This window comes from Emys orbicularis, chromosome 8, assembly GCF_028017835.1.
Source record: "Emys orbicularis isolate rEmyOrb1 chromosome 8, rEmyOrb1.hap1, whole genome shotgun sequence".
Taxonomy (NCBI): domain Eukaryota; kingdom Metazoa; phylum Chordata; order Testudines; family Emydidae; genus Emys; species Emys orbicularis.
The window spans coordinates 4,141,228-4,165,767 of NC_088690.1; the positions used below are offsets into that span (position 1 = coordinate 4,141,228).

The 24,540-nt window shown below is 42.2% G+C and overlaps 1 protein-coding gene across 1 annotated transcript; it reads right to left on the reverse strand.

Moving 5' to 3' along the window:
- Positions 1 to 1,861: 1,861 nt before the first annotated feature.
- LOC135882699 (riboflavin-binding protein-like) lies at positions 1,862 to 20,348 on the reverse strand. The gene is made up of 6 exons (XM_065409686.1): positions 20,201 to 20,348; positions 19,252 to 19,351; positions 17,809 to 17,937; positions 9,709 to 9,820; positions 3,050 to 3,282; positions 1,862 to 2,290 (listed from the first exon to the last, which is right to left on the reverse strand). The coding sequence occupies exons 1-6, from the start codon at positions 20,346 to 20,348 to the stop codon at positions 2,272 to 2,274; spliced, it is 741 nt and encodes a 246-aa protein (XP_065265758.1). The 3' UTR covers positions 1,862 to 2,271.
- Positions 20,349 to 24,540: the final 4,192 nt, after the last annotated feature.

The window sequence follows — 24,540 nt, forward strand, 5'->3', positions numbered from 1 at the left end:
TTCTTGTCCTAACTGTGTACTGACTCCGTGTGACCTCAGGCAAGTCACTTAACCTCCAAGTGCCTCAGGGCATTCTGAGAATTAATTAATGTTTGCAAAGTGCTATGAGCGCCACGGATAAATGGTGCAAGAGAAGGTCAAATGACTATCATTATTAATCTCTATTAACATAACTATTAAAAAAGGGAAAGTAGATAGCAACCAATATACATTAGAATTGATGAAGTGTAAAAAAAGACAAGGGAAGCTAAAGACAACAGGAAAAAATCCGTGGCTGGCAAGGCTAAGGTTAATAAGAAGGAATTTCTTAAGTATATTAGGAACAAAAGAAATCTTAGCAATTGTATAGACTCATTACTAGATGGAGATGGTAACATTGTTAATAATGATGCAGAAAAGACAGAAGTATTCGTAGATATTTCTGTGGTATATTTGGAAAGAAGCAGGACGAGGTGCTTGTATCATGTGAGGATGATGAAATACTTTCCAGTTCATTAGTAAACAAGGAGGATGTTAAACAACATCTACTAGGGAATGGGATAAACATCCCACAATGCTCTGGTTTAACTGGTGCAATGTGGGAACCCTGAATTGGTTTCCTATTTGTTGGAAAGGTAATATAGAGGCATTCAACAACCTAAAACATTTGAAATTTCCTTCCTGCACATTTTTTATATTTTTTTACTTCACTTCTGTTGATTGTATATGTCCTTCAAAAGAATATAGAGCTTCAGTACTTTGTTATTATTAATTATTATTATTATTATAATTTACAGTCAAAATAATGTTGGTCATTTAATACACAAAGCTGTGAAACTTAGAGGGCTAGAACAAGTTTGCCCATTAGCTTCAATGTTTCCTGCTGCTGTAATCATGATCTATTGTGTTGTAGGTGTGCATGACACTTCACAGATGAATACAAGTATGTTGTCCCTTCACCAGGAGGCTTACAATATAGCCTACATCAACACCCCCATAAGATGTCAAGGCCTTCGAGAGCAGGGAAGGAAGTGGGGTGGTTCAGACACAGTATACAATGGATAGAGAAGGCAGTTCTTAGGGGAGCATGGGTCCCGCACTGGCAGTATCCAAGCTCTAGGGATAAGTGGCGTGTCATTGAAAGGCCCCACTGAAGTAGTATTTTAAGGAGGGATGTGAATGAAGGAGGCAGATGAGCATATGAGAAGAGGAAGACTGTTCTGGGACTAAGGGACAAGGTAGGAGAAGGCATGAAGCTGAGGATGGCAGAAGGGTGTATTTGTAATGGTTGTGAGGGGGAACTGGCTATGGCCAGAGCAAAGGCAGTGGAGGGGAATGAAGAGAAAAGGAGAGCAGAGATGCAGACCGGGGAGGAGTGGTGCTGAAGCTTACATTTAATGCAGAAGGTGAAGGAAACTAGTGGGGTGGAGGTGGAGATATAGATATGGTTACAGCGATGGCGGAGAGAGAGAGAGAGGACATGTTTGCTGGGCATTTGGAACTGAGGCGAGATAAGCAGGGAGGCCAGAGAGCCACTGTTCGCTGGGGCTCAGGTGGATATGTTCAAGGCTCGGATAAGTGCTTCAGCAGTGGGGAAGAGCATGGGATGGCAGACTGTCGCAATCTCGTGAAGGAACGTTTGGCAGAAGGTAGCTGAAGTCCAAATTCTTTCCCTCGCTACTGAAACAGATGCTGACAAGTTGATTTGGGCCAAAATGCAGACTTTGTAAAAATGGCTTCAAAATAATCTAATGCTGGTAGGAATTATTTCATCATTAAAGAAACAATCAAGGTGATAGGAAGCAGAAAGTGTCCCTGATCAGTCTAGCTGCGTGACACCCAGAAAGTAAACAAACAGCCGGAGGATAAGAATGTTGGATTTTTAAAATGCTTCATTTTATTGCTAATATGAGCCACGACATTTTAAAAGCTAGGGCCCAGATCTTCACCTGGTGTAAATCAGCATACCTCTGATTTACACCAGCCAAGAATCTGGCCCGCTGAAACCAAATCCTTCTTTGAATTACACTGGTGACATCACTGTGATAGGTGACTTAGAAAAACAGACAGATCCATGGCACTTTACCAGCATCAAAGAGATTGCACCAGTGTAACCAAGGGCAGAATTTGATCCACTATTATCAGGATAATGTCCCCTTACAATTAGTACAGATTTTGGTTTAGCTTTGGCAATAGTACTGGCGGTGGAGAATGGAAACAGAACATTCTCTGTGACATCCTGAGGCATCAGTCTGGTGATCTTCAGGGAGGATTAGAACCAGGTCCCTTCTGTCACAGAATTTCAAACACCCTGTGGGGATTAATAAAGCTCAAGTTCATACTTCATATTCACACTGTAGGATTCTTTTATAATGACATTGTTTAAAGTAAAAGCTCACTAATATTGAACATGTTTTGTTACATGTAAAATCATCCCTATATACAGTTTAGTACAGTGTAGTTTAGTATCCCCTATGGACTAATGAGTTTGTCTGTATATAGTAAGCTATCATTTTGTACCTACATCTTGATGAGGAATTACATTTTCATTTATCAGTAGCCAGCCCCCATTGGCCTCCCCCTGAATGTAATACTCCAGCTCAGTCCAGGCAGTGTTCAGCATGAGTTTGTAATCTCAGAACTGCATCTCCATATTAAAGATTTGGGTGGCTGCAATCTTCTCCATTTGTACACACTAAAGACATGATTTTCCAGAGGTCCTGATCCTCACAACTCCATTTGAAATCAATGGGAGCTGCAGGTGCTCAACACCTCTGAAAAAACATCAAGCCCTAAACATAGTCATTAGGCTCTGGGCCATTTCATTTCAAGTTGCAAGTGTCGTCCTCAATTGGACACATCAGTGCTAATCTGCCTAGCAGTTTTGTGATGTAGACAAAAATCAGATAAGGTATAACATGAGCAATTACCACTGATTTAATTTCTTGTGACGTAATCTATGTGATCTCCCAAACTTCAACTGGTAGGGCAGCCTGACATTACCCCACTGAGCCCCTTCTACTCCCCCAAGCCTTAGAACTTCTTGTACCGTATACCCCCCAGCACTCACTCTATTTCCACCCCTTCCTCTTCCGTTAGGAGCTCAGTCTTTCGCAGTTTACGTCTGCAGGCGCGCTCCTCGCTGCTACTGATGCTGGAACTCTCCTCCGAGCTTTCGGAAGTTAAATACTTGATCGCCACCGCATCCTTCTCGTTCATTTGCAAGCAGAGGCAGGAGGATTCGCTCACCTTAAACGAGTCCCCCCACATGCTTTGGCACATGTCAGTCCCATTTGCATACACCTAGAGGTCAAACAAAACAGATGAAATTTAAAAAAACCACCTCACCCATCAAAAACATTTGGGCCTGATTTGCCGTTGCCCTTGGTCATTTCTACCAGTGTAAAGAGGATCTAAAACATTGCCAAATCAGCCTGGTAGTGTGTGAGACCCACTTAGCCTGCTGCGAACCACTTTGCAAGGTGCAGGGCAAAGAAGAATATAGCCCCTTATTTTCTAAGTTGTTTTCACATGCTGGGTGCCATCGATGAAAGCCAGTGTGTGTGTGTGACCCCATACAGCAAGTAATGTGCCAGGACATTCTGACATGTATTTGTTTTAGTGACCTTTGTATCAGACAGAGTTCTGGAAGCTGAAATAATCTATTACTCCACGGAGCAGTGCAGTCTAACAGGTTCGTGGCTATCTGGAATTTCACTGTTGTCAGTATATGTACAGTATGGCCATTCAAGACCCCACACAGAGAGTACAGGCGGAACTCAGAACAGCCACCCCCTGCTTGTAGGAACTCCAAGGGAAGGCAGAGAGCCACAACATCACCTGCCCTTCCTCAGAGTGAGTCCCCCAAGGGGACATGTCCAGCTCAGGGAAATTACAGGTCCCTGTACCAGTTTAAAATGAATCTGTCCTATATCTTGTTTTGTACCAAAATCTTTTTTGGAAACACTACCTACAGTGACCTTTATGACCACACTGCAAATAAACCTCTTCGCTGTTTTGTTTATGTCATGGTAACCTGCTGCCCTCCTGGCCTGGACTCAAATAAACATTCATATCTTATTGGTTGGAGAAGCTAAGAACAGGTAGCCTTTAGGTCAGCAGAGTTGGCAGGTCATGTACTTTAGCAAAGCCATGAATAGGTCATTAATGTTATCTTTGTTTGCACTTTGTCCTCCACATATTTGCTGTTGATTTGTAATACCTTCTGTTTAAATTATTGCAAAAGAGACTTAGCTACCCTGCAAAATAAAGCTGATAAAGTACTTGGCATATGCGTGATGGCAAATGAAGCAAGCTTGGGAGTAAGAAGCAGGAAGTATTGTTTAGTGATTGAAGGACTACTGAGGTCTATTTCTGACTTTGTCACTGACTCACTCTGCAACCTTGGTCTAGTCATTTAACTTGTCTCTGCATTCCTTTGTTAGTGGGAAATGAGTATAATACATATCCCAATAGGGGTGTTGTCAGACTAATTCAGTGCTTGTGAAGCACTTTGAGATCCCTGATGGACATTACTATAAATATTAAAAGTATTGTATGGTCTATTGTTCTCATTGTTATGCAGACGCCCTCCCCTACACACTGTTATTGCTAATGGAAGTTATAAGTGTGCAGTGAGTGTAGTGGATCCCTTGCCCATAAGCATCAGTTCCTATAAATATGCTGAGTTTCCAGTAGTGTTGCAAATTCTGCCATGTGCAACAGCTTTTCGAGTTACCCTTGTCACCCATGTGTGTCCATATAATAAAGAGAGTCTCTTCCCAGATGATTCACTCTGTGCAAGTCACTCATTGCTCTGTGGCTCAGGGATCATTGGATGAAAGGTGCTATAACTGCAAAATATTAATGATTGTTATTTTTAGGCTAGCTCCTCAGGCCCAGTTATGTGGGAGCAGGGGTGGGGACATCATGTCTGTGAGTTGCACCCTCCCCCCATTTCCCAGAGTGGTCTCTTCTTCTCCTGAAGAAGCTGTCTCTTTCTTTGCTCGGGGGAGGGGGGAAGATCTTGGTGTATACCAGGGGTTCTCAGACGTTTGTACTGGTGACCCCTTTCACACAGCAAGCCTCTGAGTGCGACCCCCCCTTATACATTAAAAACACTTTTTTATATATTTAACACCATTATAAATGCTGGAGGCAAAGCGGGGTTTGGGGTGGAGGCTGACAGCTTGTGACCCCCCATGTAATAACCTCGCGACCCCGAGGGGTCCCAACCCCCAGTTTGAGAACCCCTGGTGTATACTATGCTTGTGATATGCAGGAGGTCAGACGAGATTAGTTCATAATGGTCTCTTCTGACCTTACAATCTATCATCTGTGAATAATATGGAGTCCATTCCAAATAGCCCTCAAAATCTCTGCGCTGTAATGTAGCTTTTAAAGCTATAACTGAATGGCAGGGAGCTGGCTTCATCTAAGCTGCAGTTGCTGGAGGTGCTATGCCTGTGGAGTGCGAAGGCGGGCAGCAGGCCACTAACTTTCACCTCCTTTTTGAACATGTGCTCTCTCTAGTGCAGGTCTGAGACTGCCAGTCAGTGCACAGAGAGCAATGAGCAGGGCCGGCTCCAGGCACCAGCCCACCAAGCGTGTGCTTGGGGCGGCGCCTGGAGGGGGGCGGCGCGGTGGGGCGCTGCGGCCCGAGAGCGGGGCCGCGACTGGGCTCGCCGCCCTCCTCGCGGCGCTCCGACCGCCGGGGAGAGCGGGGCCCCGGCCGGGCTCGCCGCCGGAGGGTGCAGAGAGCCCCGGCCGGGCTCGCCGCCCTCCCCCCGGCGCTCTGGCCGCCGGGGAGAGCGGAGAGCCCCGGCCGGGCTCGCCGCCCTCCCCCGGGCGCTCCGGCCGGTCGGGGACTGCGGGCCCGCGGCGGGGCTCGGCGCCCTCCCCTGCCGCAATGGGGGGCGGGGGGGGGGGGGGGGGGCGGCCGGTGGCTTTTTTGCCTAGGGCGGCAAAAAAGCCAGAGCCGGCCCTGGCAATGAGGGGGATCTAGGCCACAAGGTGTGCAAGGGGCTCTGCATCCTTTTTCCCCCTGCACACCCAGAGCAGGAAAATCTAGCCCTCTGGCTGCACCTTCTCTATTTCTGTCCCTTTCACTGGCTTAAGGCTTATTCCTTCAGTCCTGGATATTTCCTTGCATCCTGCTGGTCAATTCAGGAGCCAGTAAAATCTATAAATATGCCTTTCTTTATTCCCTTATGTAAGGGACATTTCTAGATTGAGCCCTGGTGTCCAACAGACTCCAAATCACTCACTCGTACTCTCATACTTGCTAGATTAATCTTATGCAATTCACTTTATTCTGATCTTGCTGCTATGGCTACAGGGTATTCAGAACAGAATCGATAAAGCATACCAGCCCTCAAACTGGTGCAGAGGCTTTTCATTTCTCCATGCCTCGGGCTATATTCTACTTGTGGGCTTTGCTCTAAGTTCCTTTTGGGGAGTGCTCTGCATGCAGAACAATGATACCATGTGGCTCCTAAATTTTAAGATAGTATGTGTAAAACTGGCTAGGATCCATTGTACATTTTTGATATTCAGCATTAGTTCCACATACTCCTTCCAGCCATTCACATGTCAAATGCACGGCTGTTGATTGCTTCACCATATGGGTTAAAGGCACTTGAAGAAATAAAGCATCTGTCTGCTATGCACTGACACTCGAGAACTCTCTGTGCCTTTTGGATATCAGCAACTTCCCTTCCAGAAGCTCACTCCAAGCGCAAGCAAAGTCTGACTTTTTCAGCGTTTCATTTTAACCCTGAAAGCATGTTTTTTTAAATGGTTTGGACAGTGCTTTGAGGTGTTTTGGCTATTGCCATGTAAACAAGCAGAATACTATTAATTTGAATTATGTACCACAGGGGTTCTCAAACCTCATTGCAACGCAACCCCCTTCTGACAACAAAAATTACTACAGGACCCCAGGAGGGGGGACCGAAGCCTGAGCCCGCCCGAGCCCCGCCACCCTGGGGGAGGGGTGGGAGGAAAAAGCCAAAGCCCCACTGCCCCAGGCCGGGGAGGCCAAAGCCCAAGCCCAAAGGCTTCATCCCCAGGCAGGGGGCCTGTAACCTGAGCCCTGCCGCCCAGGCTGAAGCCCTCAGTTTGAAAACCACTGATGTACTGTATTACTGTGCTTTGATAATAGGAGAGAGCCATGATGTGATAATTTTGCTGGCAGAGGTTGTTATTAAACATAACGGGCCTTGCACCTTGTGCAGTCATTGATACCTGTAAAAAACAGGAGTAAAACATAACAATTGTGATTGGGCAGCCTTATACACCCCTTTTCTACAATTGTCGATGATCACAGAAGGTCAAGGCCATGGATAATCAGGCCCTTGTACTTTTGAACTGAGTGTATCTTTTATACGACATTGTACATTTCCTCTCCTCAGCTCCTCCCACGTGTATATTGTTTGTATAACATAAATGTATCTTCAAATCTTTCAGTTAGATGATTCGTTTTGTTCTATAACCAAAAGCCTCTATATCGATTATCATACAAGTTTCTTGCCATTTAATTAAAATTGCAATAAAGAACAATTGATTCTAAAAACCATTAACACACACACACAAGTTCTCTCACCAACAGAAGTTGGTCCACTAAAAGATATTACCTCACCCACCTTGTCTCAATAATATTTTTGTAGCTTTTAGCTTCAAATGAAATGATTATTGCTGTGGAAATGAATGTGGAGTAGCAGAGAGCTTGCTTTGGAGAAACCTCTTCTTTACTCTCTTTCTAATCATCATGAGCAGTATTTGGTGATAACCATGGCCAGCAAGGGGCGTGGCTATGTGTTTAGCTTAAGAACTGCAGTGTCTGGTTCGAGTTGATAAGACTTCTGGATTTGCTGCCTGGTCTTTCCCGGCTGATGGATATATTTTATTTAAAAATAACTACCAGTGAGTTTAGGGATGGTGAAAGGTGACAGAAGGTTTCAGCCTATCTGCAGAACAGGCACAGAATGAGCAGGGACCAGCTTTAGCTATCGGAAGGGCGCTCAGAGCCAATTTTCTGAGGTGCTATTTTCCATCTTTGCTTCAACCAGAGCTGCATGGATCCTCAGCACTTCTGAAAGTCAAGCCCTTAGTCTCCACAGTCCATTCATTTATAGTCTTTTCTGCTGAGACTGCCACTTGTGGTGGGTTTTGTAATGCAGACACCAGTCCCATGTCATCTCCTCTCACAGAGGCCACTGAACAGCCTTCAGGTGGCAACTGCAGTCATTCGCCACCATCCCGTTCCACCTTCAAGTAACAGTGACTTGGAGGCGAACAGCTTTGCAAGCCTAGTACCTGTCTTCACCAATGAATTTTCAGTTCAGTCCCCATCCTCTGTCCTCAGGGAATCCTGCTGTGTGAGCAGTTCTCACAGGCTCATGTAAACTAAATCTTTATTAATATTCAAAACCCAGTTACTGTATTACAGTCCCACACTACACAATTTTCACCTGATCCAAAGGCCACTGAAGTAAGTGGAAAGACCCCCATTTACTTCAATTAACTTTGGCTCAGGCCCCAGACAATTTTTTCCCCTAGGATTCCTCAGTGTCCCCATTTGAGCCTTCATTTTATACTCTTGCTCAGAAGGTTAGGCACCACAGCCATCAGACTTTTATCAGAAGGACTGGGTGAGCTCTTATAAAGTCTGTCAGTGCTGCTGTTTAACCAGCAGGGGTCTGAGGAGGATAAAGGAAGAAAAACAGGGGGAGTCTAAGCATTTCCACAGGGATTTGGAGGACAAACTCTCTTCCCCGGGGGAAAAAAGCATGAGTGCAAAAGTACAAACAGGGTAAAGATGCGTCAAATCTAAAGGGTAAATATTTTAAAAAATGTGATTTAAGAGCTTACATCCCATTTTCAAAAGAGACATAAGCACTTAGGAGCTCTCATCGAAAGTCCATGGGATGCAGGCTCTTAAATCACGTAGACATTTCTCCTTTTGTTGTATTCTCCAAGTTAATATTTCTCTACACTTCAGTATCTAGACCGGTGGTTCTCAATCAGGGGTACATGTATGCTATACACTGAAATATATATTATACACTGAAATATATGTACAATATTTATACAGTATTCCAGTTGATTTCTTTTATAATTACATGGTAAAAATGAGAAAGTACGCATTTTTTCAGTAATAGTGTGCTGGAACACTTTTGTATTTTTTATGTCTGAGTTTGTAAGCAAGTAGTTTTATGTGAGGTGAAACTTGGGGCTACACAAGCTAAATCAGACTCCTGAAAGGGGTACAGTAGTTTGGAAAGGTTGAGAGCCACTGATCTAGACAATACAATGGTTAAAATATCAGTGTCTACTCCTTGCCATCCTGCTTCACCCAAGGTGAGAAATTAAATAAGAAAAAATCTGGTACACCTCTACCCCGATATAACACGAATTTGGATATAACGCGGTAAAGCAGTGCTCCGGGGGGGGGGGGGGGGGGGGAGGGGCTGCGCACTCCGGCGGATCAAACCAAGTTCAATATAACGCGGTTTCACCTATAACGCGGTACGCCTTTTTGGTTCCCGAGGACAGCGTTATATCGGGGTAGATGTGTATAGACAAAACCTGGAATTGTAGAAGTCCAAACAATTTACCTGTTGAATTTTTTTCCCCAAAGACTTTTTTGATGAGTTAACCCCTCAGGAAGTAGCGCTCACTGTCTTTTAATTCTTTTATTCCTGTAACTGATCCGGTGTGCTTTCTCACCTTATTGTAGGGGATGCATTCGTTTTTACAGTGGTTCTCTCCATTTTCATCCCATTCCCAGTCTGTCAGCCAGTTGTGGATGCAGGTGGCGTCATTTTTACATGCTTCATACCTGCATGGAGTTTAGTGCGGAACAGAAAGTAAAATTATTTACCTCCTTGTTCTTCAGAGATGTCACCGGATTACACTGATGTCACACAAAGAAGGGCGCATGGGTTCTGCTAATACTCTGTGCTTACATAGCACTTTTCCTCCAGTGATCTCAAAGACGTGAACATATTATCTCCTTTTTACTGTAGGGAAACTGAGGCAAACTCCATCACTGATCCATGGACTTTCTGCTCTCTTATACCCAGCATCTACAAGGAGCCAAAATTGGACAGCAGCAGCCATGTGGGGCAGGCACCCCAAGGACAGACCGTCCTCAGAGAGAAGTGGGGAATTTTTATATTTACAAAAGGAAAGAAGCTAATAATGCCAGTGTGAAGGGTGCTGTAAAGAGGCTGTAAAGCCTCTGAGTCCCTGCTGCTGGGACTGGACAACGGGGATGGATCACTCCATAGCTGCTCTATTCATTCCCTCTGAAGCCTCTGGCACCGGCCATTGTCAGAAGACAGGATACTGGACGGACCATTGGTCTGACCCAGTGTGGCTGTTCTTATGTTCAAAGAAAGGGGGAAAGCAATCAACTAATGAGCAATTAAATAAGATCGGTTAAAAATAGTCCAAGAGCCCAGGTTCACTATTTCTAGGGGGTTGAAGCTGGGGGCAGAAGAGAGGATGTTAAAGGAGCCCAGAGGACTATGGTTTGATAGGAACTGTTTTAAATGACAATTAAATAAAAAAGCAGGTAAATTATTTGTAATTGTCAAGTATTGTAAACTGTTAGCCTATATAAGGAAAAAGTAACTTATTACTGTAACCCTCATGCTTCCTCCCTCTCCTATTGTTTGTTATATTCACGTATTGGGCCTTATCTTCCCTAAAGCCCAGATTTTGCAAACACTTACACACCAGCGTACCTCTGTGTGTCTGAGGCCTGGTCTATACTACAGAGTTATGTCGACGTAAGGCAGCTTACGTTGACCTAACTCTGTAAGTGTCTACACTAAAGTGTAGCTCCCACTGATGTAACTCGTCCACTACACAAACTTAATAACTCCACCTCCGCGAGAGGCATAGCACATAGGTCAATGCAGTGTCAGTGTAGACACTGTGTTGCTTACAGCGACTATTGCTGCCTTTCAGAAGCCGTCCCACAATGACAGTTAAACTGGCGCAAGTGCTCCCGGTGAGGACGCGCACCGCCACACAAGGAGCATGGTGTGGACATACAAAAGTGATTTACTTTTAGTGCGGTGGCTATACATCGCCGTAACTTAGGTCAACTTAATTTGTAGTGTAGACTTGCCCTGAGTAGTTTCAAAGATTTCAGTGGAATTACTCATCTGAGTAACCCCAAGAGTTCCAAAATCATGAGCCAGGGCCAGAAAAATCAAGATTGGTTTAAAATCATGCAAATTTTTAAAAAGAAGACATTTGGTGGTTTTTTTCTTTCAATTTGCTTTCTGTTTTTGAATCTTCAGGGTACACTCAGGTCCCCTTTTCAAGGTTTTTTCTGCAACCATGAAGGCTAGAAACTTATTTTTTTTTTAAATTAGAGCTGAGATTCTCACATAGTCACATGACTCCAGAAGCTGGGGCAAGACTCAACATCAAATTGCAAAGGTTGGCACTATTGTACACACAAAGTTAAGCCCTAGTTTATAAGCTCTTTAGGGCAAGGACTATCACTACTAATGGATTTGTACAGCACCTCACACAATGGGGCCACAATCCTTACTAGGATTTTAGGTGCTGGTGTATTATAAATAATAAGAACAACAATGCATTCACATCCAAATTCAGCCCTTAGTCTTTGAAAACTTAGGAGCGATCAAAGCTATTTTAAACTTGTTTTCTATACAATGTGTGCAACAAGCTGAAAATACTTTTGTCTCACATTTTCACATTCAGTCAGTTTTCAACAGCCAAGCTTTTATGATGCAGTAATCACCTGGTAGTGCTGGAGTGGACTTTTGATACCAGGAACTCCACTCAGTAGTGATACAATGACATGTTAAACTTTAAATTGTACGAGTTCAACTTTTCAAGGATAGCCTTTGGCGAACTCTGAGCAGAACAATCTAGGAAGTGTGTTGTCCAAAGTCCTATGTTGCTTTGTTGATCACAAGTCTCTCTCCATTTCGAGAAAGGACTCAAATCTGTTTCCATCACACCCCCTTGTGGGGGTAACAGCAAGAACAGATGGAGGATAAACGAGATCTGAACTGAGCAACAACTGGGTGGGAGAATGGGATAGTCCCAAGCCTGCCCACATGTGAATCTGCTGCTGGACTTTGGGGCCCTGTTGGCAGTGCAGGTCATAGACTGGCCAATTCTTATGATCCAGCCTTAATATGCCACTGACAGGCAGGCTTGGCCAGTACCATTGTGCTGCTGTGTCTGGCACTGGTACAGCTATCAACATCAGAGCTTCAGCAATTAGGCTCCAATTCAGCACATGCTTAACTTTAAGCATGTGCTTAAATCCTTCCCTCTTCAGCAAAGCACTTAAAAACATGTGCTTAGGAGTACTGCTGAATAGGGGGCTTGATGCTGTCCCACAGGAACCTGAATTAATCACTATTTGTATTTATCATCTATATTAGTAATGTGCAGGGTCCTCCGGTCAAGATCAGTGCCCCATTGTGCTGAGTGCAATACATACATATAGGAAGAGACAATCCCTGTTTTTCATAGGCTTTTTTTTTAAGTCTCAAGGGGGAGCCAATTATGGGGGGCAAAATTATGCAAGGTCCTGACATCTGAAGAGATTCATGCTGTCCAGAAACCCACACATGGCTCCTTGAGGCATGAAAAAAGGCTTGTGAAAAGCACAAATGCAAACTTGAAAGCCCCTCACACCAGCCAGCAGGCACCCTAAGGCTATGGCTACACTGTAGCTTAAGTCGAGGTAAGTTATGTCGCTCAGGGGTGTGAATTAACCACTCCCCCTGAGCGACATAATTTGTGCTGACTTAAGCGCGGTGTGGGAGAGCTTCCCCTGCCGACAGAGCAACTGCCGCTCACAGGGGCTGGAGCAGTTAAGCCGATGGAAGAGCTCTCTCCCATCGGCTTAGAGTGACTACGTTAGAGAGCTTATGGCGGGGCACTTGCATTGCTGTAAATTCTCTAATGTAGCCATAGCCTAAGGGTACGTCTACACTACCCGCTGGATCGGCGGGTAGTGATTGATCTTTCGGGGATCGATTTAGTGTGTCTACACTAGATGTGATAAATCGATCCCCGATCGCTCTGCCATCGACTCCGGAACTCCACCACAGCGAGAGGCAGAAGTGGAGTCGACGGGGGAGCGGCAGCCGTTGATCCCGCGCCGTGAGGACGCGAAGTAAGTGATTCTAAGTCGATCTAAGATACGTCGACTTCAGCTACGCTATTCTCGTAGCTGAAGTTGCGTATCTTAGATCGATCCCGCCCTAGTGTAGACCAGGCCTAAGACTGATCTGCTTGTCACAGGGCAGGTTACTTCACTGCTAGGTATTTTTATTTTGGAGCTAATTCTTATTTGAATGTTCAGGATTATTTTTCAGAATTCATACTTCCCCTTCTGCTGGGCAGGGGCCCATTTCGCAGATGGGTCAGAAAGAAAGCCACCCACAGGGCTCTGCACGGTTCATAGGGACTTTCAAAGAGAACAGTTTTAATGCTGATGGGAGCAGGAAATCCTAAAACAATAGGAAGAAAGGGGAAAGCCCTAGGCTAGTCAGATGAATTTATTTTAAATGAAATCACTGCTCTCTCAGAATCTTATGCACATTTCTGGCCACAAAGACTACAGTATACAGCAAGCACATTCACAGCCCATGGAGAAAGTAGGTCACTTCCCCAGGAGCGCTGCAGCATACTAAAAGGACTCCCATGAGTACAATGTGGAAAATCTTGGAAATGCTACTTTGGAATGTCAAGGAGAGTGGGATTTTCGTTCAAAATACCTTTTTAGTCTCTGGCCTTGGGTGGGACGAGAGAATGGGAATGACACTGAAAGATGTCAGACACACACCCATACATATAATATATTGGGTCATTTGTATATTTGTGTCCTATGCCAGGTGTATATGACACCAACTGGAGTACCAGATGAGTGGGATGCATAAGAAATGGGATGGAAAGTAATACTGCAGATAAATAAGTACTTCTTATTTGCTCACTATCTTCTTGGTGCTTTCCAGACATTCAAGAAGGGACAGACATTGTCCCAAGGAGCATAAACTCCCAGACCAAAATGGTCTTTTCTTCAAGGTTACAAAACATGATTTACCAGCTGGTTCTGTTTATATTCAGCTAAACCACATGAGGAAAACTGGAGTGCTTTGTAACATCACGGAAACCCATAATATACATTACAGGCCTAATTCTCATTTGCTTTCCACCACCCTAGCAGTGGAAAAAGGGCCTTAAAATGGGCATAAATTACATGGGCTATGTGTATTTTCTTCCACCAATATGCTGTTCTTTAATTTTACCTAACAGATAGATAATGACTTTTTGTATGATTGATATGGATTGTACAAGGTTTATTCTAGCTTTCAGTGGCACCTCATATTGCCTATTATGGGCCTGCTCCAAAGTCCACTGATATCCAACAGAAAGACTCCATTGCCCAGACCGTCAAGGGTATGGTGCCTAACTCCTATTGATTTTAAGGAGAGTTAGGTGCCTACATACCTTTGAGGATCTGTGCCCAGCTGACTACAATGAGCTTTGGATCAGGCCTTGAAACAACAGATGGGATTGCAGAACAGAGTGGAAGTCGTCTCCTCGCTTATTGGTCTGATCACTTCCCTCTGAATCCTTTCCATTGTCTTCCCGTCCATGACTGCATCAGATTTAAGTTTCTTGCCAGCACCTTCAAAATGCTATATAACTCAGCCCGTCCCTTCGACTGTTCATATTTCATGTCACTCCCTTGCCCCCTCTGCTCTGCCAACGATGCTGTCCTCAGTTGCTCCTTTATCAGCTTTTCACATAACACCCCTCCATGCCCTTTTCCATGTTGCTTCTTATGCATTTGGAAGTTGTCACCTTCCAGAGTTCATGCACAAGACCCTTATCTCTCCATATTTAAGTTCCTCTTGAAGCCCTACTTTTGCAATGCTGCCTATCGTGAATCATGGTGACATGTACATAGAGTAAAAATTAGAGAAAAAAGTGATATGTTGTTTCCCATTCCCACTAACCCCTGTCTACGTATCTGTCTGTCTATCCTTGGGACAGGGATTGTTTTTTCTTATCTGTCTGGAAAAAGCCAAGCATATACTGGGCACCACCATAAATAAAAAGACAGTAATTCCTATACAAATACTGACGAAGAGTCCTGTGGCACCTTATAGACTAACAGACGTATTGGAGCATAAGCTTTCGTGGGTGAATACCTACTTCTTCGTATTCACCCATGAAAGCTTATGCTCCAATACGTCTGTTAGTCTATAAGGTGCCACAGGACTCTTTGTCGCTTTTTACAGATCCAGACTAACACGGCTTCCACTCTGATACTATACAAATACTGTATATAAGAGATGGGCCCAACCTGGAATCTATTATCTAAACACCTTCACATTTCAGTGGTGGTGGTTTTGGATTTGAATCCACAGAGCTGAGCCTATCCAGTCAAGTTAAAGGTCTTGGTCCCTATTTCCCAGGCACTCAAAAATCTGGGCCCAGCATATCTAAAAGACCGCTGAAAGCTCCAGGATTAAAACCATGGTCAACAATTCTGCTCTTCCAGCAAAATGGAATTTTCTACAACAGGATAAAAGTCGTTGGAGGAACACACGAGCTTTATCCTTCTTCGACCTGCCTTCTCTAGCTTTGACACAGAGCAGAGTGGACATATTTAAAAAAACAACCCACTTCACCCAGTGCACTAAATGCCCCACTAACAACTATGTGGATGAAACAAAACAATCACTCACACAGAAAAACAATAAAAGACAAAAACACCCTGTCACCCACGGGTGAACACGTTTCACAAAGTGATCACTCTGTACCTGACTTATCAGACCTCATCCTCAAAGGAAACCTGCATACACCTTCAAAAGATGAGCCTGGGAATTTAAGTTCTTAACTTTTCCAGATACTATAAAATGCGGCTCTTCAGAAGTTAATATGTGGCTCCTTGCATAAGTGCTGACTCTCAGACTGGAGCTACAGGCGCAAACTTTTCAATGTGCCAGGGTGCTCGCTGCTCAACCCCCAGCTCTGCCCCAGGTCCTGACCAGACTCCACCCCTTCCCCCAAGGCTCTTGCCCCTTCCCCCGAGCCTGCCCTGTCCTCACTCCTTCCCCTTCCCCCCCAGAGACCCCTGCACACTGTGCAACAGCTGATTGTGGTGGGCAGGAGGCACGGGGAGGCGCTGATTGGTGGGGCTGCCGGCGGGCGGGAGCTGATGGTGGGGCTGCTGACGTATTACTGTGGCTCTTTGGCAATGTACATTGGTAAATTCTGGCTCCTTCTCAGGCTCAGGTTGGCCACCCCTGCTATAAATCATGGACTGAATAGAGATTAGGGGTGCTGGAACAATTTGTATAGTGGGGGTGCTGGGAGCCATTGAACCAAACTGTAAACCCTGCATATAATGGAAACCACTTCAAGCCAGGGGGTGCGGCAGCCCCCCCACCCATCACCTCTAGTTCTAGTACCTATGATAGAGATACTGGATTTATGGCTTATTACAACAATTGGTAACCTACTAAACCCCATCCCCATCATTTTCCCCTCCTTTCCCCCCTATGACTGGACAGGTATTTAAGGGGCACTTCACCTTGAATGCTCCCTTGAAATGTATTAACTACTTAGGCTAAACAATCTGTTCCATCTTGTATTTATCTGTGATACTCTGAGTACATTTCCCAGACTTGAGGAGATCTGTGTAAGCTTGAAAGTTTGTCTCTTTCACCAACAAAAGTTGGTCCAATAAAAGATATTGTCTCACCCACCTTGTCTCTCATCAATTTGAACGGAAGACAGGTGTCTAAATCTTCTAGACTGCTCTGAACATCTCAACCATTATTTGTACTACATTCACATCATTTTCCCAGTAAAGCCAAAATTCTTTAGTTACCATGCACAAGCCAAAAGGTAGTAGAGAAAATAGATCAAATGCATTTTTCCAGCTCCTATACGTGTTCTAACATAGCTTTGCTAAATACCAAGGTTTCATGATTAAAGATCTAAATTTCACATCTCTCTATACCTATAAATAGATGCTGGATCTGGATCACTGGAAAATCAGAATTCTCACTTCTCCAGTGGGATACAAGATGTCTAGACCTGATGATTTGCAAGATATTGGGCTTAAAACTATCCCACCACCTGCCTTGCATCTCAAAAAGTAATTTTCACTGCCTGCTTTTATATGAGTTGTATTTGGGGGAAGAAAAAATTAACTATTTTTGGGTTAGATCATTATCTTTTTTATTAAATGAGGGCTGTTTGAAAACTGCTCTGAAATATTGAGTATTAGAAGTAGTTTCAGCAGAGATGGATTAGTAGACGGAAAACAGGTGAAGAGGCAAAAGGTTAAAAATAAATTAAATTTATTACATAAATGAATTTATGTTAGTTTATCCCATGATTCCACAGCGTACTTAATAGGTACAGAAATAAAGGAATTGTATCTATATCATGGGCACATATTTAGATAATATATGAGATTATGCTGCTCACATAATTTGTATTTCCAAAACCATTATATAAACTGACTTTATACTAGACTTGGAGATGTCACTGAGTACTGCCCATTCCAGTTATGTTATTATTTACAGGGTAATAAATTCAAAGGGGAAAAATTAGAGGTGTAGGGAAAAAAAGAGAAGTTGAACAAAAGAAGGGAGATAAATGATGCAGAGTGCTATCAAATTTTGTTGCCATTTGTTTGGGAGGGTCATTATTTGCACATTTGTGGCTACCCCTTACACGAGTAATGCAGGTATCTCAAATATAACTAAAAATATGAGCAGTGTAAAGTGTTAAACCTACCAGTCATCACAGAAGTTTTGGCACAAAGGAACAAAATCAATACCAGCAGTGTAGTTGGGATTGATCCAGTGAGCGGCATGTGGGGAACACTGGTAAAAGCATTCAATTTTCTTCATGTAATCCTCACAGCTATATTGAGTGAGAAAAACAACAATTAAGTCTGCTTCTCAGCATCCAAGATTATAGTCCACACTTTCCAACAGGTTTCAACAGGACCATCACTATAGATTAGATGGAGCAGTTTAAATCCATCCTCTCGTCCTATTTGTGTATAGATTCTAAACTCGTTCCTTTGATGTTGGGTGCAGCTTCTGCCTGTGTAATTACTGGAACTGGACAAATCATGCAAAAAAGTTGGTGAATATTCACTCATTTTTAAATGAATTAATTCATCATATTTGGGCTTCTTTTGTATTTGCTTTATATAAACATTTGAGCCACTGAGTTTTTGCTGGCACAAAATGGTCAAGTTCAAGGCAATAATAAAATGTAGCATCAAACCACAGCATAAAGCTTTGTTTCTGTGTTATAGTCTCATGATTTCACCAGTATTTAGATTTTCTCTAGTCCAGCTGAAGTTACTGAAAAACCTTTTGCAAATATGTTTTTGCTTAATTGTTTTGCACTTCCATTCTTTTATTTGTGTAGCCTGACATATTTTAAACTCTAAAAATCTAGCAACGAACTATAAGCCTCAGTTAGGAAAATATTTTTTATGGTTACAAGGCTCACAAGACTACAAAAAATTTTCTCATTATTTGCAAGTTTCCTTTCTGGCTTTCCTTTTACATTTTGTTTTTTAAGACTTAATCTAATTTATCTGTTTTTTTTTAGGGTGACCAGATGTCCCGATTTTATAGGGACAGTCCTGATTTTTGGGTCTTTTTCTTATATAGGCTCCTATTACCCCCCACCCCCCGTCCTGATTTTTCACATTTGCTTTCTGGTCACCCTAGTTTTTTTAAACAAGGAACAAGGCCCTGTTGATACTATACAAATCATGGGCTAGATTCCATGGTATGCTCCAGCTGCCTTGCACTGCTACAGCAGTACAAAGCAGGCATGATTGTAAATGTGGCTTAACCAGCCAGTTAAACCAGGTTTGTTACTGGTTTGTGTTGCCAGATGATTGCACACCAGAGAGAGCATTTTTTAAAAGAGCAGGTCTTAAGAGCTGTCACTCCCCTTCATGAAATGGCAGAAGCCACTCTGCCTGAATAAAGTGTGATTAAGACTCCATGGATTTTTGGGCGAGGAGAGAAGGAGCAAAGAGGAGCTGGGCAGATGAGGGGCCAAGATGGGGGCAGCCACTTTAGGCAACATCTCCAGAAAAACCTATGGAGTTTCCATTAGAAATTCCAGGGGGAGTTAATGTTGGCAGTTTCAGCTATTGTGGAATAGTCCTATTGCACCAGGACACAGACAATATCAAAGCTGACTTACGATTTACTGAGATTCCCACATCTGTTCCAGTAGCTGTTGCTTACTTGAATTACTGGTGAATGAGCCAACTGCTCTGTGAAGTTTGCATAGCAACAGGAAGCTGTTGGAAATAAAACAAAGAGACTACAATGAGGGTTTACTTTAACACTCAAAATTTGGAAAACTCAAAATTTAGAATGAATCTTTTTGGCACATAATCCAAAATGGTAACTACTGGGAGGGAAGCTTTACAAAAGAAAGTCTTTCTACGACTTGTAAGTGAATGATCTTGGAAATGATAATGTGACCGCTGATTAAGTGGGACTGAACTGGCATCAATATTGTTTTGGGAGAATGTATTCAGTCAGTGCCAAGAAGCTAAGTGGTGTTTAACCAGCTGTCATATGCTGGAGGAGTGAAATTTCTGAACTCCAGCCTTTTAATACAGAAGTTACCAAATAAAGAAGAAAAAAGATGACATGCAGTGAATATTGGTTTTATTCTTATATTTATATCCAGTACAGCATTTTAATTTTCAATGTTTTCATACTTTTAAATCAGGTCAGGAAGTTAATTAGGACTATAATTTGTGCACTGATACATCACAATCAAGACAATTATGCTGTATTTTAAATATTCTCATACTCATATCAAGCCCAAATCATCCCTAGTGTAAGCTTAAGTAAATGGAGTACAACTGGATGAAATTTGGATCATACATTTTTGAAGTTCAGTTACTGAAGCCAATAGTTTTGCAACCGGTCTCAAGGAGAGCAGTATCTGGCTCTGCAATTGGCACTGGATGCAGTAAGGAAAAAGCCAATAAAAGTTGCTTTTCAAACAAACCTCTTATTGTAAATATTGCACAGTGTTAAAGTAATTAAAAGTATGGTAGGGACTGTTAGTTGATACAAAGGTCAACTTTTAAACTATTCTGAAAATTCTCTGCCAAAGATTAAACAGCTCTTACATTCAGAGTACAGTGTGCATTCATGCATGTCCAGCTCAGGGCTTGGTCTATGCTTGTGAGTCCCCCCCTCCAGACATCTATCCCTTTTGCAGGTGGATGTTGCTAGGATAGCAAAAAATAGGACTACAGCAAACTTGAACATCTTCATTCTGCACTTGCCCTGTAAGGAAAGAAGACATTTCAGCGAGGTCCTTTATCTCTGAGAAAAGTTTGGTATGAAATTTCATACTCGATTATAACACTAATAGGAAGCACTGTTTAGAAAAGGAGAAAAATTAAAAAGTGCTAAGCAAAGATGTACAGACAAATATTTATACGTGTATTTGTCCCCTTTCTCTTTCACAATATCTTAATACTGTATTATTAACAGGCAAGATTTTGAAGCCAAGCAGGACAAATGACTGAGATCAAGAACCTCAGGCACTGAATCTTAACACAGCTTGAGATTCATGGGAACATACACATTGTCATATTACATCAAGCTAGAGGTCTAGCTGGTCCAGTAGCCTATTTGGGACAGTGGCTGGCACTAGCTGCTTCAGAGGACAGTGGAATAATAATAATACCTATTTCTTATACAGCACTTTTCACTGATAGATCTCAAAGCACTTTATCCTCACAAGACCACTGTGAGATAGGGAAGTATTAGTATCCCCATTTTACAGATGGGGAACTGCAACACAGAGGCAAAGTGACTTACCCAAGGTCTCCCATCTCTATACAGTCATTATTTTGTATACCTCTATCTTGTCCCCTCTTATTTATCTCCTCATAAATTAAATAATCCTCATCTTTTTTCATATGGAAGTTTTTCCAGACCTCTCTAATCATTCTTGCTGCTTGTTTCTAACCCCTTGATATTTCTGCTACATCCTTTTTGAGATACAGTGGCTAGAATTGAAAGCAATATTTCAGGAAAGGTCAGACTATTGACTTATATAATGGAATTATAATATTTGCCATATTGTTTTCCATTCCTTATGCATCCTAACATTTTTGTTTGCTTTTCTAACCTCTGGTGCACATTGAGCATAGATTTTCCTTGAGCTATCCACAGTAATGACTGGGGATAACATTTTCAAAAGCACCTCAGTGACTGAGGACCCTAATTCCCTAAGTCATTTTTTAAAGTGGGACTTAGCTCCTAAGTCACTCTGGCTTTCTTAAAATTTTGCCCCAGGTCTTTTTTCCTGATTTTTTTCAGTTAATTTATAACCTCGTAAAGTGTACCAATTAGGCAAAAATATTATTGTGATAACTTAGATACAAGCAGTAGATTAAAAAAAATAAATAATGTATAGCAAAATTAGTTCTAAATAGTTAATTTAAAAAAAAATGATTTCAGATTTCCTATAGATACACTGGTGTAAATTTATCATGGTGTAACTCCAGTGACTTCACTGGTTTTACAGCATGGATGAATTTGTTCCATAAGTTCCAGGTTTCTGTTGCATCCTGTAGAAAATTATGCTTTACATACAGTTATAGGTGAACTCATTCTAATGGATTTTAAGACAATGGGCCAGATCCTCAGCTGGTGTAAACTGATGTTGCCTCCTTGACTTCAGTGGGGCTCTGCTGATTTACAAAAGCTGAGGATCTTTCTGCATCTTCTAAAGATGATGAATCCAAAAATAAAAGATAAAAATAATTCTGAGACCAACATTTCCCCAAAATACAGAGTGCAAAAGTATGTGAGTGAACTATTTATGTAAATCTAGAACCTTCCACATAAACCACATCATAACTATTTGTGCATATTATGAAAAATAAACTGCAATCCTTAGGGAAAACTCCCCATGAACTTTATTGGAGAGTTTTGCCTGAGTAAGGACTGCAGGATCAGTCCCTATATTACCTTTCAGTATAAAGAAAACAAAATATTACAGGAAAAGAAAGCTGTCTCTGCAATTTGAGTGTTTTCTCACCTCCTCCGCTGTCTCTCTGATCGTTACCTCTTCCCCAAACTGGAAAACAGTAAGTAGCTTTGCACGCTCTCTTCTCTCTATATATCACCTAGTATCAGTGCCCCAGAGTTTGTTTGCCTCAGGAGAGTTCCTTGACTCTTTGGAAAGCTAACAGGTTTATCTCAGGAACACACACAATTGGTACACAAACTGACCTGCACATAATGCTCATTTACTGCTTGCAGATCACTAATGGTGAACAAGAAAATACAGGCACAATAGATAAGGTTTTTAAAAAAGAAGCAAAAAGCCCCAAACAAAAAGCAACACCCCCTCCCACCAAAATTCACCAAGAGTTCTAGAAGGGATAGAAACCTTTCTTGCCTGATAGTATAAACCAATTGTTAACTAATGGGGGTTTGGAAGAAATATCCTCTATGAGCAGGTTATTCCCTATCTACCTACCACAGGGTTCCTTACACCTTCCTTTGAAGCATCTGCAACTAGCCATTGTTAGAGACAGGATAATGAGCTGCATGGATCACCGGTTTGATCTAATATGGCAATTCCTATGTTCTTATTTATTAATTATTATGATTCTTTGTATTGCAGTGGATCAGGACCCCACTGTATTATATCCATAAAACAACCACTCTCTTGCTTTTAACGGGCGTTCTGCAGAAAGTAGTTATGATAAGCTTAACTTTAACTATGGATAGGAACATTTTCAAGCGGATGCTCAGTAGCATGCGAGAATCCTGTATCACCATATGGCATGTCAAAGGAGACACACAAGGTATGTGTAGCAGCCCCCTGTGTGTATTTTGGGTTGAAGATGTTGCAGCAGCAATCATCAGCACAAAAGGGGTTAGGAAACTTTCAGCCAAATTCAGACACTGTGTAAACAGATTGGCTTTGGTAGTATTTTAAACCCACGTTGTACTCACTTTGCATGGATGTAAATGACTACACAAGGTGCAAGGCAGTTGAGAGTAGGGACTGATTTAATTTGTGGATTAATAGATTTCAAGGCAGAAGGGACCATTAGATCATCCAGTCTGATCTCATGTATAACACAGGGCTACAGGATTTCACCCAGTTACCTCTTCATCGAGCCCAATAATTTGGCTATGTCTACACTAGCACTTTTATCGGTAAAACTTTTGCCCGTCAGAAGTGTGAAAAAAACCACCCCTGACCGATAAAAGTTTACTGACAAAAACGCCGGTGTGGACAGTCCCGATATTCGGGGCTTTGTCTTCTATAGGCACCTATTGCCCCCCACCCGCTGTCCTGATTTTTCAAACTTGCTGTCTGGTCACCCTCGTTTGTTCCAACTGTTAATTACCTTCACTGTTAAAATTATGTGCCTTATTTTCAGTCTGAATTTGTCCGGCTTTAATTTCTGGCCATGGTTTTTTGTGTATTCCTTTCTCTGCCAGACTGAAGAGCTCTTTAGTACCTGTTATTTTTCTCCCTGTAGATACTTATACACTGTATTCAAGTTATCTCAGTCTTCTTTTTGATAAACTAAACAGAGGTTAGCTCTTTAAATTTCTCACTGTAAGGCATTTATTGCAGCCCTCAAATAATTTTTGTGCCTCTGTTCGAAACCCTTTCCAATTTTTTCAACATCCTCTTTAAAATGTGGACAGCAGAATTGTACATTGCATTCCAGGATCAGTCTCACTAATACTGTGCACAGAAGTAAAGTCACTTCCCTACTTCGACTGTTTATACAAGGATTGTATTAGCCCTTTTTGCCACAGTACCACACTAGGGAGATCATGTTCAATTGCCTGTCCATTATGACACTTAAATCCTTTTCAGGGTCACGGTCACTGCTTTCTAGGATTTCCCCATTCTGTTGGTGTGGCCTGGCTTATTGACACACTACTGGCTCCTTAGAAACCATTGAATTTTATCCACTTAGGTGCAACTAATTTCATGTTATCAACTTGATGCACTAATTTTTTTTTAATAGATGAAAAAATAGTTACTGTTTACGCACGGTAGCTACTAGTTAGAAGTATCAAATTAAAAATAGAAAGTGATTAGTCTACATTATAAAACAACCACTTACACATTTTCACATAAAATAAATCCATTTTAGAGTTGTATTCAAAATAGCATTTAAGCATTTTTTTACTCCTACAAGATAAATTGGCAAACTGATATGAACTAAATAGAAACAAAATAATTGTTTCTGGCTTGATACTTGATACCGTATGTCAAGCTTCAACATGGTGCAGTTTTTTTTACAGATGAGTTTAAAAGCTCTGAAAATAAAGGCTCTTATTGGAAATACTAATGGACTTTTATCTGCAGCAACGCTGAGCATGACAATCAGTAATATTGGTTGAAAATAAGAATACTTCACACTTCTCTAGCATCACCTATTTTAGGATCTCAAGGCACTTTACCAGATGTCAT

Bases quoted from the DNA above. Each gene is read 5' to 3' on its own strand.
- LOC135882699 (XM_065409686.1), bottom strand. From the start codon at position 20,348: ATGAAGATGTTCAAGTTTGCTGTAGTCCTATTTTTTGCTATCCTAGCA. The intron at 17,938-19,251 runs GTAAGTCAGCTT...CACTCAATATAG, and splicing joins TGTGGGAATCTCAGTAAATC to CTGTGAGGATTACATGAAGA. The intron at 9,821-17,808 runs GTAGGTTTAACA...AACTCCATGCAG, and splicing joins CAAAACTTCTGTGATGACTG to GTATGAAGCATGTAAAAATG.